General features: G+C 46.8%; 1 protein-coding gene across 1 annotated transcript in view; it reads right to left on the bottom strand.

Annotated features, from left to right (window-relative positions):
• The window catches only part of LOC139262720 (intelectin-1b-like), a 48,191-nt gene extending 37,009 nt beyond the window's left edge, over positions 1-11,182 (bottom strand). The window contains exons 1-3 of the mRNA XM_070877870.1: positions 11,076-11,182; positions 9,803-9,926; positions 4,259-4,370 (exon numbers count right to left, since the gene is read on the bottom strand). Coding sequence (XP_070733971.1) covers positions 4,259-4,370; positions 9,803-9,926; positions 11,076-11,182 — 343 coding nt within the window. The remainder of the gene's footprint in view (positions 1-4,258; positions 4,371-9,802; positions 9,927-11,075) is intronic.
• Positions 11,183-15,729: the final 4,547 nt, after the last annotated feature.

The following is a 15,729-nucleotide window of genomic DNA, read 5'->3' as shown; positions in this document are numbered from 1 at the left end:
CTCGAGCACCGGCATGATCGGGCTCGCCCGGTCACTAAATTCGACTTGTGAGATGATGCCTTCCCTCAGCAGGTGGTCCAATTCGCATTCTATCTTTTCCCGCATCACGTACGGCACCGCTCTGGCCTTGTGGTGTACTGGCCTGGCGTCTGGGTTTATGTGAATCACTACCTTGGCCCCCATGAAAGTGCTGATGCCGGGTTGAAATAATGAGTCCAATTTGTCCAGGACCTGTGAGCATGATACTCGCTCCATAGAAGAAATTGCATTGACATCGCCCCATTTCTAGTTCATGACATCAAGCCAACTCCTCCCCAATAATGCGGGACCGTCCCCTGGGACAATCCAGAGTGGCAATCTGTTCCCCGAGTCTTTGTGGGTCACGACTACCATGGCGCTGCCTAGCACTGGAATAATCTCCTTTGTATATGTCCGTAGCTGTGCGTCAATTGACAATAATTTTGGCCTCCTGGCCTTGGACACACCCACAACCTTTCGAACTGTTTGATACTCATCAGGGACTGGCTGGCTCCCGTGTCTAGCTTCATTAATACTGGCATGCCATTGAGGAGCACTTTCATCATTATCGGTGGCGTCCTGAAATATGAACTGTATATGTGCTCCACATGAACTCGCTGAACTTCAGCTTCCAGCGATTTCCATCAGTATTCATTTGCCCTCGGAAGGCTTACATCGGGCCCGTCCTCCTCGTAGATCAATCTGGCTGCAGGCTTCCTGCACATACGCGCCAAGTGAACGCTGACATTGCAGTTTCTGCAGGTATATTGCTGATACCTGCAAGCTCTGGCTGGGTGTTTGCCTCCACACCTCCAGCATGAGCTGGAGGCCCCATTGTTGGAAACAAAAGGTCCATTACCAGTCGATCGTCTCTGACTGTCTCTGTAACTGTCCTTAAGCGCACCATTAACAGGTGTTGATGACCCTATTACTGGCCGCATTGTCCATTGCGATGGCATGAATCGTCGTTCAGCTAGCCATTGTCTCTGTTGAATTCCCCCTTTGGGTTCAACTACATGCTGGGGCATGTCCGATTGCCCTTGTCTGCCTAGAGAACTGTATGCCGCGTTAACAATGTTGACTCCTTAATCGTTTGCTGCATTTGAGCCAAAACTTTTTCATTCTGGTCTCTTCCTCCCCTGAGATAAATGTCTAGGCTATTAGAGCCGCCATTTCCAGGGTCAAGTCTTTGGTCTCAATCAGTTTCCTGAAAACCCCAGCATGCCCGATGCCCTCAATAAAAAAGTCTCGCAGCATCTCCGCTCTGCATGCATCTGGGAACTTACATAGGCTCGCCAGTCGCCGGAGATCTGCCACAAAGTCTGGAACGCTTTGCCCTTCTCGCCGCTGGTGCGTGTAAAACCAGTGTCTCGCCATGTGCATGTTGCTCACCGGTTTAAGATGTTCCCCGAGCAACTTACTGAGGTCTTCCAACGTCTTGTCCGCCGGCTTCTCTGGCGCTATAAGTTCCTTCATCAGGGAGTACGTTCTGGACCTACAAACCGTCAGGAGATGAGCCCTGCGTTTGTCGGCCGAATCCTGTCCCAACCATTCCTTAGTGATAAAACTTTGCTGTAGTCTCTCAATAAAGTCGTCCCAATCATCACCAACACAATACTTCTCTTCTGTGCTGCTAGTGGCCATGTTCGCGTGGTTTAAATCCCAGTTTCTCATCGCCAATGATGTGTCCTTACTATACAGTATAAATGCACAAGAGGCCCATACTTGAGAGAAGGTCACTCTGTAACCAGTTACTATTATTACCAAGACCTCAAGTCGTGAAGGTGGGTGGAGCTTCCCCTTTTATACCTGAAAATCCAGGTTTGGAGTGTCTCCCACAAGTTCACCCCCTTGTGGTCAATGTTCTCAAGCTGTACAACTTAGGTCAGCTTATACATGGGTTACAATGATAGTTGAATACATGAAAACATTCTCCCTCAGTATTAGCTATACTCACAGTTTGGTATCATCTGCAAATTGTGATATTGGGTTACTTGTTCCTAAAACCAAATTATTGTTGTAAATTATGAATGACAGTGGTCCCAGCACTGATCCTTGTGGGACACCGCTTTCTACCTTCCTCCAATCTGATTGACGACTTTCTGCTTTCTATTTTTTAGCCAATTGCTATCCATTCAGCTATTTGTCCTCAGCCTCCACATGCCGTAAGCTTTGTCATGAGCCCGAATTCCTCCCCTTTCTCTGTACGTTTGAGACAACTACTCACCATTTTCTTCTCTTGCAGCCATTTTCTAAACGTAATTCTAAGTTTAAATAGATGATTCATGAAATATTTCTGATTCAACTCCACTTCGACTATGTTCAAAACATAACCTGGACGGACACTTCGGTGCCACACTGAGCAAATGTTGTATTGTGAGATAGTTACAGGGAGGCGAGGTGGGTGTGAGTGAGGCCGAGGATGCAGAGGCCCTGACGACCTTACTGACAGGACCTCAGTTACATATTTAGCTGTGTTTCCCACCCGGCTGATTGGCAGGGGGAAGACCAGCAGCAGGAGGTCACAGCCGTGGGCCCTTGGGAACGGTCCCGGGGAGTTGGCGAGGCCCACGGCCGTAACTTGGGGTGAAGCCCGGGATCGGGAGGGGGAGAGGCCCGGGATCGGGAGGGGGAGAGGCCCAGGATCGGGAAGGGGAGAGACCCAGTATCGGGAGGGGGAGAGGCCCAGGATCGGGAGGGGGAGAGACCCAGTATCGGGAGGGGGAGAGGTCCGGGATCGGGAGGGGGAGAGGTCCAGGATCGGGATGGGGAGAGGCCCATGATCGGGAGGGGGAGAGGCCCAGGATCGGGAGGGGGAGAGGCCCAGGATCGGGAGGAGGAGAGACCCAGTATCAGGAGGGGGAGAGGTCCAGGATCAGGACAGGGAGAGGCCCAGGATCGGGAGAGGGAGAGGCTCAGGATCGGGAGGGGGAGAGCCCAGGATTGGGACGGGGAGAGGCCCAGGATCGGGAGGGGGACAGGCCCGCGATCGGGAGGGGGAGAGGCTCAGGATCGGGAGGGGAGAGAGGCCCAGGATCGGGAGGGGGAGAGACCCATGGTTGGGAGGGAGAGAGAAAGGGAGGAGACCAAAGGCTTCCTTGAGGGGCTGAGGGAGGTGATGCAAACCTGATCCTCCTGGCCTACTTGCACTGTGGGAGCTCGATTTAAATATGTTCATTAAGTGTCTCGCTTCCCCATAGTCGCACACTCGGAGACCCTGATATCTACCGCCGTAAAAAAGGCTCTGGGTGCATGGGCGGCATGTTGTGCTCACATTCTGTAATTTAATTTTTCCTGGGATGTGGGTGTCGCTGGAAAAGCCAACATTTATTGCCCATCCCTAATTGCCCTTGTGAAGGTGGTGATGAGCCACTTCCAAGATAGATTTCCAAGTCAGGATGGCGTGTATTTGGAGGGGAATTTGCAGGTGATGGTGTTCCCATGCACCTGCTGCCCTTGTCCTTCTAGGTGGTAGAGGTCGCGGGTTTGGGATGTGCTGCCGAAAAATCCTTGGCGAGTTGCTGCAGGGTATATTATAGATGGTACACACTGTAGACACAGTGTGCCAGTGGTGGAGGGAATAAATGTTTAAGGTGGTGGATGGGGTGCCAATCAAGTGTGCTGCTTTGTCGTGAATGGTGTTGAGCTTCTTGAGTGTTGGAGCGGCATTCATCCAGGAAAGTAGAGAGTATTCCATCACACTCCTGACTTGTGCCTTGTAGATATTGGAAAGGCTTTGGGGAGTCAGGAGGTGAGACACTCGTCGCAGAATACCCAGCCTCTGACCTGCTTTTGTTGCCACAGTATTTCTGTGGCTGGTCCAGTTATGTTTCTGGTCAATGGTGACCCCCAGGGTGTTGATGGTGGGGGATTGGGCAATGGTAATACTGTTGAATGTCAAGGGCAGGTGGTCAGACTCCCGTTGATTGAGTTTGTCATTGCCTGACACTTGTGTGGTGCAAATCTTACTTGCCACCTATCTGCCCAAGCCAGAATGTCATCTAGGTCTTGCTGCACGTGGGCACGGACTGCTTCATTTTCAGAGCAGTTGTGAATGGAACTGAACACTGTGCAATCATCAACGAACATCTCCAGTTCCCCATGTTCAAATCTTGAAGCCCCAACCTGACCCTCTCCCGCCCGTCGTTGGGTGGGGTTGGGAAGAGTGAGTTCATCTCGAGGCCATTGTCTTTTGGATCAAATAGAAGCTGTATGAAAAATGAAAAATGAAAACATTTACCTTGGGTGATGTGATGTTTCTCTTTGAGTTCCCTGCAGCTCCTGGGTAAATTATTGAAGCTATTTTCCTCGAAGTTTCCAGCTATTGACAATTGTATCTTTCTCAATTTCATCTGAAAACCAAAACAAAGTTATATTTAGTACCATTGGATACAGTGAGACACAGAGAGAAAGAGACAGAAGGAGACACAGAGAAAGAGAGAGAGGAGCAAAGAGAGATACCGAGAGAGACACAGCGAGAAAGAGACATAGAGATAGAGAGAGAGGAGCGAAGAGAGACACTGAGAGGGACAGATATTTGGATGAACACAGAGTGAAAGAGAAAAAGTCAGACAATCAGGGAGCCAGTAAAAGAGGTATGAGGTACAGGGAGAAAGATAGAGAGGGAGAGGAAGACACACAGATGACGAGAAAGGAAAACAGAGAAAAGCCGACAGAGACAGAAAGAAAGAAACAGACATCACAGACAGAGAGAGGGGAAAGGAAATGATAGAGAGAGGCAGCGTGACAAAAACACAGACACAGTGTGACAGAAAGAAGAGAGATACAAAGAGGGGGAAGGAGACAGACAGAGCCAGAAAGATTGACTTAGAAATAGAGAGAGAGAGAGACAGAGTGAGCGGGCAAGAGATGGGAGAAAGATTCAGTACTAGATTGACAGAGCCACACATGCAGACAGACAGGAAGAGAGCCACACGGGCAGAAGGACAGAAAGAAGTGAGAATGAAGGCAGAGATTTATGTTACGATGCAGCTCAGAGGCACCACCAGCCTCTGGTACATTGCTGAATTGGCGATTCTTCCAGTGTGAATCAGACAAGCGAATGTCGTGCAGCTCATCTCTTGGGAGCCAAACTCGTTTTGTCCAACAACATTTAGATGAATATCCTACGGGAATTGCAGGAGGAGCAGGATCCCTGGGCTGTACATCTCTTCCTAGCTCTGGGGAATAGGGGACAGCCAGACTGAGAAAGGACCAAACTGTACACACCACAATCCAACCTGATCTGCACAGTTTGTCCAATATCTTAGTTACCCCAGTTTGAATTCAATAAAGTAAACAAAGTGCAAGAATATGATGGAATCGTCACTTACCACCAGAACCAAGACTGGAGGATTGCTCAATATTGAGAATGACAAGGAGGAGAAAAAGGGCAGCCTTCATGTCTTCACAACAGCTTTCCCGGGGCAAGTGTCAAATCCTGGGAAGGTGAAGTTGACAAGATAAAAGGGTCTGATGAAGAGCACATTAACTGCTGACATTTTGAATATTGAATGAACTCATTAATTCTACATATTGTGAGGACCCAGTCAGTTCCTGCCCATAGATTTTAGAAACCATGTTGTATAAAGATACTCATGGATAATAATGGAAATTTAAGTCATGTTTAGATTTAAAAGTAGAAGCAGTCAGAGAATCACAGATTAATGCAGCACAGAAAGAGGCCATTCGGCCCATCGAGTTTGTGCCAGCTGTTTTGAAGAGCAATTCAGTTAGTGTCGCTCCCCCGCTCCGTCCCTGTATCCCCGCAATTTTTTCTCCTTCATTTATCCAATTCCCTTTTGAAGTTTATGATTGAATCTGTATCCACCATCCTATCAGGCAGTGTATTCCAAAACCTAACCACTCGCTGCGGGAAAAAGTTACTTCCTCATGTCGCCTCTGGTTCTTTTGCCAATCACCTTAAATCTGTGCCCTCTCGTTATCGACCCACCAACCATTGGAAACAGTTTCTCTTTATTTACTTTATCTAAACCTTCATACTTTTAAACACCTCCATCAAATCTTCTCTTAGTCTTCTCTGCTCCAAGGAGAACAAACCCAGCTTCTCCAGTCTATCCACGTAACTGTAATCCACTAACTCTGGAACCATTCTAGTAAATCTCTTCTGCACCCTCTCTAAAACCTTCACATCCTTCCTAAAGTGTGGTGCCTAGAATTGGCACAATACTTCAGCTGGGGCTGCACTTGGGTTTTATATAGGTTTAGCATCACTTCCTGGCTTTTGTACTCAATCTCTCTATTTATAAAGCCCAGGATCCCATGTCCTTTATATATAATCGCCCCTCTCCCCGCAGAGTGAACACCCACTCGGCTCAGCAAGCAGAATTGAGAGCCGTTATTCTCACCGCCCACTATACAGCATCTGAAGCAACAAACATTTGGTCAGACAGCAGCTATGTATGCAATGCAGTTATGGCCTTGCCCCTATACCAAGAAACTGCGTACTATTAGATGATAGAATTCTATTACATTCTGGTATCCTCCGTAAACTTTGGGAAATGCTCCAGAAACGACTCGCCCCTTGTCACATCGGTAAAGTGTGTGCTCACCAGAGAGATTCCTCATCCCATACCTAGGGCAATAATGCAGCTGATCAGTTGGCTAAAGAATCCACAATAACCGGATTAGACGTACCAGGCTGGGTTTTTGAAACTCCTCAGATACCTGCAGTAGCGGCTGCCACTAAAACACAAGCCCTCGACTTGCATCAACTCCAGTCCGAGTACGACCCCTATGCACAAGTCATGGAATGGCATAACCAAGGCTGTCCGCTACCACAAGCCACCTCATGGGCAGACTCCACTGAGCTCCAAAGTTACCATCAGATGGCTGATTCCCTGCTTATGTTTAAAAATAAACTGCATTACCTTGTGGGATGTGTTCCTCCGCAACTTAAAGATGAGATGTTAAGTTTGTTTTATTCCCACCCTACTGCAGGACATTATTCCGCCCCGACCACAATACAAAAATTAAATCAAGTCTGTTGGTGGCCTGGGTTGGAAAATGATGTCACAGAATATGTTAATCGATACTTACCATGTTTACAGACAAACCCTTCTGCCTGCTCTAATCGAGCTCTACTCAGATCCCAACCCCCTCCTGAAGGTCCATGGACACACCTACAAATTGATTTTATTGGACCTTTTAACAAATCCCAGGGTAATTATGAACACGCTCTGGTAGTAATTGATCAGTTCACAAAATGGATCGAAGCCTTTCCAACGAAGGATAATAAGGCACATATGGCCGCGCAAAACCTTTTGAGTGAGGTGTTCTGTAGGTGGGGAATAGCAATACAGGTCGATAGCGATCAGGGTCCACATTTTACTGGAGCAGGTTTTACTATTCTGCAGGACATGCTCCAAATAAGGCACAAGTTGCATATTGCACATCATCAACAATCATCAGGAATTGTAGAAAGGGGTAATCGGACATTGAAAACAATGTTCGGTAAATGATGTACAGAACACCCCACTCAATGGGCTAACATGATGCCTTTATGTTTAATGACAATACGCTCTAACCCTCATGTGACGACAAAGGTAAGTCTATATGAGGCTAGGACTGGGAGACAAATGCCGATACCAGGACACATAACCCTGGGGAATAACACACCACTCAAATTACAGCCTTGTAGCCAGTAATGGTTGCAGACACTGATAGACCATGTGGATACAGTAAACAGACTGGTTACCCAGAACATTGGAAAGTCACAAAACCAAATGAAACACAACTTTAACAAAAGGGTAAGACCATTCGAATATGATGTCACAGACAAAGTAATGGTGCAGAATTTTACCCCAAAGAAACATTCTTTTGATATAAACTGGACGGGTCCACATCAAATAATTGGTAAATTAAACCCCACTGTGTACCTATTGAATGTTCCGTATGGCCCAAAGGGAGAACCAAAACTGAAATGGTTCCAAATCAATCAGATGTAAACTGTTAAAAATTAAAGGATATTATGTTTGATTTTCTTGCAGGTGAATGATGTGGCTCTATACGCTTCTATTGATACTCGGAAATGTGGGAAAGACAATGAATGAAGAGCAGGACTGCAGAGCAGTCTCAGACGATAAATGTACTCAACTCCATTTTTTTTGGAACAGAACCACTGGTTCTTGGTGGACATAAAAAACAAAGATTTATAATGAACCCTATGGATGGCATTTCCCACTGTGGATGAAGAAGGATAATAATGTAGCAACAGAATATACGGCAGGTTGTGGTGCTATGACGGAAGGTGTCGATCAGTGGGAAATAAAAGAAGGAATCGGAGAATGTTTCACATGTCCGTTAAGAGATAGGGAAGGCCCAAAATTATGGAGATTTCTGAAAAAGAGTGGGGGGTTGTGGGGAGACAAAAAAAAACAAAGCAAGGCCCGATAGCATCAGAAAGTAAAGTATGCATCCAATTGTGTTGGCCGAGATGGTGGAAAAAACATGAAAGGCAGTATTCATGCATTGGGACACATATTAAAACTACCCAAACCTGAGGGAAGTGGGATAGGTGTACAGGTGGTGAAATTTGAGGATGCCATAGAAAGATGTTATAATGATAAAGGGGAATTCCGTAGCATTAGGTTTGAATCGTATAAAACATTTCATGACTCAGATCAGGATTAGGGATGCGCAACTGTGTAAAATTAGAAGTTTGATTAAAGCATATCCAGTCAAGCACGAATGCCACAAGGTAGGGAACCAAAAATCATTAGGATTAATAGCACAAGTTCCTAGTTTAATGAACCAAACTAGACCCAAGCCCCTGTTTAGAATAGAGAACACAGGGCTGGCAAAAACAAACCGTTAGCCAATTCCTATTGGCCCCACAATGGTTAATTCAGTTAGAAGAATTAATATGGATTGCACCAAACCTTGAAGGATGTAATATAAATGAGGACACCCTCATTTGTCCTTATGATTTTTATGAGCACTCAAAAAAGACATGTGGTTTCGATTGGAATCAGGAAGGTCGAAATTATCATCATCATCATAGGCAGTCTCTCGGATTCGAGGAAGACCTGCTTCCACTCTAAGAATGAGTCCTTAGGTGGCTATACAGTCCAATACAACAGCCACAGTCCTTGCCACAGATAGGATAGACAGTCGTTGAGGGTAAGGGAGGGTGGGACAGGTTTACTGCATGTTCTTTCCGCTGCCTGCGCTTGTTTTCTGCATGCACTCGGCAATGAGACTCGAAGCGCTCAGCGCCCTCCCGGATGTACTTCCTCCACTTAGGGCGGTCTTTGGCCAGGTACTCCCAGGTGTCAGTGGGGATGTTGCACTTTATCAGGGAGGCTTTGAGGGTGTCCTTGTAACATTTCCTTTGTCCAGCTTTGGCTCGTTTGCCGTGAAGGAGTTCCGAGTAGAGTGCTTGCTTTAGTCCGTAAATCTGAGTTTGCTTTGGTCCAAATGTTTCCTGCAGGTGAGTCCATTTGCGAGTTTGACCACAAACACTCTACTCCCCTCTTTGGCCAAAGCAGTGCCAGAAAGCCACTTGGGACCTTGTCCATAGTTCAACACAAATGCAAGATCATTTATTTCAATTTCGCGTGTCACATTTGCGCGATCATGATATGTATTCTGTTGAAGCCGCCTGCTCTCTATCTGTTCATATAGATCAGGGTGGACTAACCCTTGTCTTTAGTGCCCTTTTCATGAGCAGTTCAGCAGGAGGAACCCCAGTGAGCGAGTGGGGTCTTGTGCGGTAACTAAGCAGGACTCGGGATAGGCGAGTCTGCACTGAGCCTTCAGTTACCCTCTTCAAGCTCTGCTTGATTGTTTGAACTCCTCGTTCTGCCTGACCATTGGACGCTGGTTTAATTGGGGCAGACATAACATGTTTGATCCCGTTGCGGGTCATGAACTCCTTAAATTCAGCACTGGTAAAGCACGGCCCATTGTCATTTACAAGGACATCAGGCAGGCCGTGTGTGGCAAACATGGCCCGTAGGCTTTCAATGGTGGCAGCGGACATGCTTGCCGACATTATCACACATTCAATCCATTTGGAGTATGCATCTACAACCACTAAAAACATTTTTTCCAAGAATGGGCCTGCATAGTCGACATGGACCCTAGACCACGGTTTGGAGGGCCAGGACCATAAACTTAGTGGCGTTCCCTGGGTGCATTGCTTAATTGGGAGCATGTATTACATTTGTGCATGCAGGATTCTAAGTCTGCAACGATACCGGGCGACGACACGTGGGATCTGGCTATCGCTTTGATCATTACGATGCCTGGGTGGGTGCTGTGGAGATCACTAATGAAGATGTCCCTGCCCTTTTTTGGCACAACTGCCCGATTACCCCATAGGAGGCAGTCTGCCTGTATAGACATTTCATCTTTCCGCCGCTGGTACGGCTTTATTTCTTCCTGCATCTCTGTCAGGACACTAGACCAACTCCCGTGGAGCACACAGTTTTTTACGAAGGACAGTAAGGGGTCCTGGCTCGTCCAGGTTCTAATCTGTTGGGCGGTAACAGGTGATTGCTCACTCTCGAATGCTTCCATTACCATAACTAAGTTTGCAGGCTGTGCCATCTCCACCCCCGTGGTCGGCAATGGCAGCCTACTGAGAGCATCGGCACAGTTTTCTGTGCCTGGCCTGTGGCGGATGGTATAGTTGCATGCGGACAACGTAAGCGCCCATCTCTAGATGCGGGCCGATGCATTCGTATTTATCCCCTTGCTTTCAGAAAAGAGGGATATCATTGGCTTATGGTCAGTTTCCAATTCAAATTTGAGCCCGAACAGATATTGATGCATTTTCTTTATCCCGTAAACACACGCTAATGCTTTTTTTTCGCTCATACTGTAGGCTCTCTCAGCTTTAGACAGACTTCTGGATGCATAAGCAACCGGTTGCAATTTCCCAAATTCATTAGCTTGTTGCAATACACACCCGACCCAGTATGGCGACGCATCACATGCTCGTACCAAACACTCACATGGATCGTACAACACAAGCAATTTGTTTGAACATAACAGCTTCCAAGCTTTCTCAAAGGCATTTTCTTGGCTTTTACCCATTCATCTCCTTTATGCAGTCTACCAGGTCTAACAATGTGCAAAGACCCGGTAAGAAGTTACCAAAATATTTCAGGAGTTCTCGAAATGACTGCAGCTCCGTCATGTTCTGTGGTCTCGGTGCATTCTTGATTGCCTCCGTCTTCGAATTGGTGGGCCTGATGCCATCCGCTGCGATTCTTCTCCCCAGGAACTCCACTTCAGGCACCAGGAAAAAGCACTTCGAGCATTTTAGCCTCATCCCCACACAATTGAGCCGACTAAAAACCTCCTCCAGGTTCTGCAGGTGCTCGACAGTGTCCTGACCTGCAACCAAGATGTCGTCCTAGAAGACCACGGTGCGCAGGACCAACTTCAGCAAGCTTTCCATGTTCCTCTGGAATATCGCCGCAGCTGATCGAATCCCAAACGGGCATCTATTATAAATGAAGAGACCTTTGTGCGTGTTGATGCAGGTGAGGCCTTTCGATGATTCCTTCAGCTCCTGCGTCATGTAGGCCGAGGTCAGGTCCAGCTTCATGAACATTTTTCCTCCCGCCAGCGTCTCAAATAGGTCGTGTGCCTTTGGTAGACGGTATTGATCCTGCAGTGAGAAATGATTGATAGTTACTTTGTAATCATCACAGATTCTGATGGTGCCGTCTCCCTTGAGGACTGAAACAATCGGACTGATTAAATTCATTGAATTCGATCTGCGAAATGATGCCCTCTCATTGCAGCCTATCCTGCTCGATCTCCACCCTCTCTCTCATCATGTATGGTACCGCTCTCGCCTTGTGATGGATGGGTCACACCTCCTGAATCAAATGGATCTGCACTTTTGCTCCTTAGAACTTCCCGATGCCTGATTAGAACAGCGAGGGGAACTTGCTTAGGACCTGGACACATGAAGTGTCATCGACAGACGAAAGCGCTCGGACATCGTCCCAGTTCCAACGTATCTTTCCCAGCCACTCCTGCTGAACAGCATGGGGCCATCGCCCGGTACCACTCAGAATGGTAACTCGTGCACCGATCCATCGTTGGAGACCTTTACGGTAGCACTGCCAATTATGGGAATCAGTTCCTTTGCTTACATTCTCAGTTTAATACAAATGGGAGTCAGGACTGGCCTTGAAGCCTTGCTGCACCACAATTTATCGAAAGCCTTTTTGCTCATTATGGACTGGCTTGCACCCGTGTCCAGCTCCATGGACACCGGGAGTCCATTTAATTCAACCGTCAGCATTATCGAGGGACACTTTGTGGTTAATGTGTGCACCCCATATACCTCTTCCTCCTCGGTCTGAGGCTCTGGTTCGTCATGATCCACCGTGGATCTGTCCTCCTCTGCAATATGGTGGTTAGCAGGGTCTGCAGCTCATCTGCACATACATTGGAGGTGTCCCATTGTTCCACAGCCCTTGCAAACCTATCCTTTGAAGTGGCATGAATGGAAATGATGATCACCCCCGCAGTGCCTTGATGGTGGACTCTGATTCATCTGCGGACGTGCAGCTACAGGCGTGTAAGTCCTGCCATGTACATTTCGATTGGAAAACAACGTTACTTTGTTCACAGTACTTACATAAGAACATAAGAATTAGGAACAGGAGTAGGCCGTCTAGCCCCTTGAGCCTGCTCCGCAATTCAACAAGATCATGGCTGATCTGGCCGTGGACTCAGCTCCACTTACCCGCCCGCTCCCCATAACCCTTAATTCACTTATTGGTTAAAAATGTATCTCTCTGTGATTTGAATACATTCAATGAGCTAGCCTCAACTGCTTCCCTGGGCAGAGAATTCCACAGATTCACAACCCTCTGGGAAAAGAAATTCCTTCTCAACTCGGTTTTAAATTGGCTCCCCCTAGTTCTAGTCTCCCCGACCAGTGGAAACAACCTCTCTGCCTCTATCTTGTCTATCCCTTTCATTATTTTAAATGTTTCTAGAAGATCACCCCTCATCCTTCTGAACGCCAACGAGTAACGACCCAGTCTACTCAATCTATCATCATAAGGTAACCCTCTCATCTCCGGAATCAGTCTAGTGAATCGTCTCTGTACCCCCTCCAAAGCTAGTATATCCTTCCTTAAGTAAGGTGACCAAAACTGCACGCAGTACTCCAGGTGCGGCCTCACTAATACCTTATACAGTTGCAGCAGGACCTCCCTACTTTTTACTCCATCCCTCTCGCAATGAAGGCCAACATTCCATTCGCCTTCCTGATTACCTGTTGCACCTGCAAACTAACTTTTTGGAATTCATGCACAAGGTCCCCCAGGTCCCTCTGCACCGCAGCATGTTGTAATTTCTCCCCATTCAAATAATATTCCCTTTTACTGTTTTTTTTTCCAAGGTGGATGACCTCACATTTTACGACATTGTATTCCATCTGCCAAACCTTAGTCCATTTGCTTAACCTATCTAAATCTCTTTGCAGCCTCTCTGTGTCCTCTACACAACCTGCTTTCCCACTAATCTTTGTGTCATCTGCAAATTTTGTTACACTACACTCTGTCCCCTCTTCCAGGTCATCCATGTATATTGTAAACAGTTTTGGTCCCAGCACCGGTCCCTGTGGCACACCATTAACCACAGATTTCCAACCTGAAAAGGACCCATTTATCCCGACTCTCTGCTTTCTGTTCGCCAGCCAATTCTCTATCCATGCTAATACATTTCCTCTGACTCCGCATACCTTTATCTTCTGCAGTAACCTTTTGTGTGGCACTTTATCGAATGCCTTTTGGAAATCTAAATACACCACATCCATCGGTACACCTCTATCCACCATGCTCATTATATCCTCAAAGAATTCCAGTAAATTAGTTAAACATGATTTCCCCTTCATGAATCCATGTTGCGTCTGCTTGATTGCACTATTCCTACAAGGATGTCCCGCTATTTCTTCCTTAATGATAGCTTCAAGCATTTTCCCCACTACAGCTGTTAAACTAACCGGCCTATAGTTACCTGCCTTTTGTCTGCCCCCTTTTTTAAACAGAGGCGTTACATTAGCTGCTCTCCAATCCACTGGTACCTCCCCAGAGTCCAGAGAATTTTGGTAGATTATAACGAATGCATCTGCTATAACTTCCGCCATCTCTTTTAATACCCTGGGATGCATTTCATCAGGACCAGGGGACTTGTCTACCTTGAGTCCCATTAGCCTGTCCAGCACTACCCCGCTCGTGATAGTGATTGTCTCAAGGTCCTCCCTTCCCACATTCCCGTGACCAGCAATTTTTGGCATGGTTTTTGTGTCTTCCACTGTGAAGACCCAAGCAAAATAATTGTTTAAAGTCTCAGCCATTTCCATATTTCCCATTATTAAATCCCCCTTCTCATCTTCTAAGGGATCAACATTTACTTTAGTCACTCTTTTCCGTTTTATATATCGGTAAAAGCTTTTACTATCTGTTTTTATGTTTTGCGCAAGTTTACTTTCGTAATCTATCTTTCCTTTCTTAGTCATTGCAGCAGCACTAGTGTGCTGAGAAATTTGTTTGGTATCGTCACTGATGGCGATTAACGCCTGGGCTATCGCTATGGCTTTAATCAAGGTTGTGGTCTCGACAGTCAAACGTTTGCAAAGTATTACTTCATGGCTGATGCCAAGTACAAAGAAGTCCCTGAGCATGTTTCCTTCAAATTCACAATGTCCTGCAAGGCGCCTTTGCTCGGTGACATAGCTCGCCACTTCCTGGCCTTCAGACCTCTTGTACGTGTAGAACCGGTACCTCGCCATCAGAATGCTTTCCTTCAGGTTTAGATGCTCCCAGACCAGTATGCACAACTCATTGTATGACTTGTCTGTGCGTTTCACTGGAGCGAGCTGGTTTTTCATGAGGCCATACGTTGGTGCCCCGCAAACAGTGAGGAGGATCGCCCTTCGTTTGGCAGCGTTCACTTCTCCTTCCAGCTCGATGGCCACGAAGTATTGGTCGAGTCACTCCACAAAGGTTTCCCAATCATCTCCCTCTGAAAATTTCTCCAGGATGCCCACAGTTCTCTGCATTGTTGTGGTGGGGTTCGTCATTTGTATCTAGTCGCCAGTTGTTATGTCTTGAATAAAGAGTCAGACTAGATACTGCAAGCTCAAAGTAAGGTGTGACCGTAGTCCTTAATTACAGATCTCAGAGTGCCTCTCCAGTATGTGTGGCCTCCTTATATACAGGTGTTTCCAAGGGATTGTGGAATCCCTTGGGACTCCAGGGGATGGTTAGACATGGGATTTACAGGTTTACATGCATAACAGACAGTTTGTTAACCGATAAAGGAATAAGGGGTTATGGGGAGCGCGGGCAGGGAAGTGGACCTGAGTCCATGATCAGATCAGCCATGATCGTATTAAATGGTGGAGCAGGCTCGAGGGGCCGTATGACCTACTCCTGTTCCTATTTCTTATGTTCTAATTGCCCTTGAGAAGGAGATGGAGAGCCGTTATTTCAGAGGCCAGTTAAGAGTCAACCACATTGCTGTGGGCCTGGAGTCACATATGGGCCAGACTGGGTAAGGGCGACAGATTTCCGAAAGGACATTAGCAAACCAGATAGCTTTTTTCCAACAATGGAATATTTTCATGGTCACCATCACTGATGCTGGCTTTTTCCTCCAGTTTCATTTAATTCACTGAATTAAAATTCCCCAGCTGCCATGGTGGGATTTGAA

Source organism: Pristiophorus japonicus, chromosome 4 (genome assembly GCF_044704955.1).
Source record: "Pristiophorus japonicus isolate sPriJap1 chromosome 4, sPriJap1.hap1, whole genome shotgun sequence".
Classification (NCBI taxonomy): domain Eukaryota; kingdom Metazoa; phylum Chordata; class Chondrichthyes; family Pristiophoridae; genus Pristiophorus; species Pristiophorus japonicus.
Note: the sequence above shows the minus strand (reverse complement) of the source record. Positions and strands in the feature narration are given on the sequence as shown.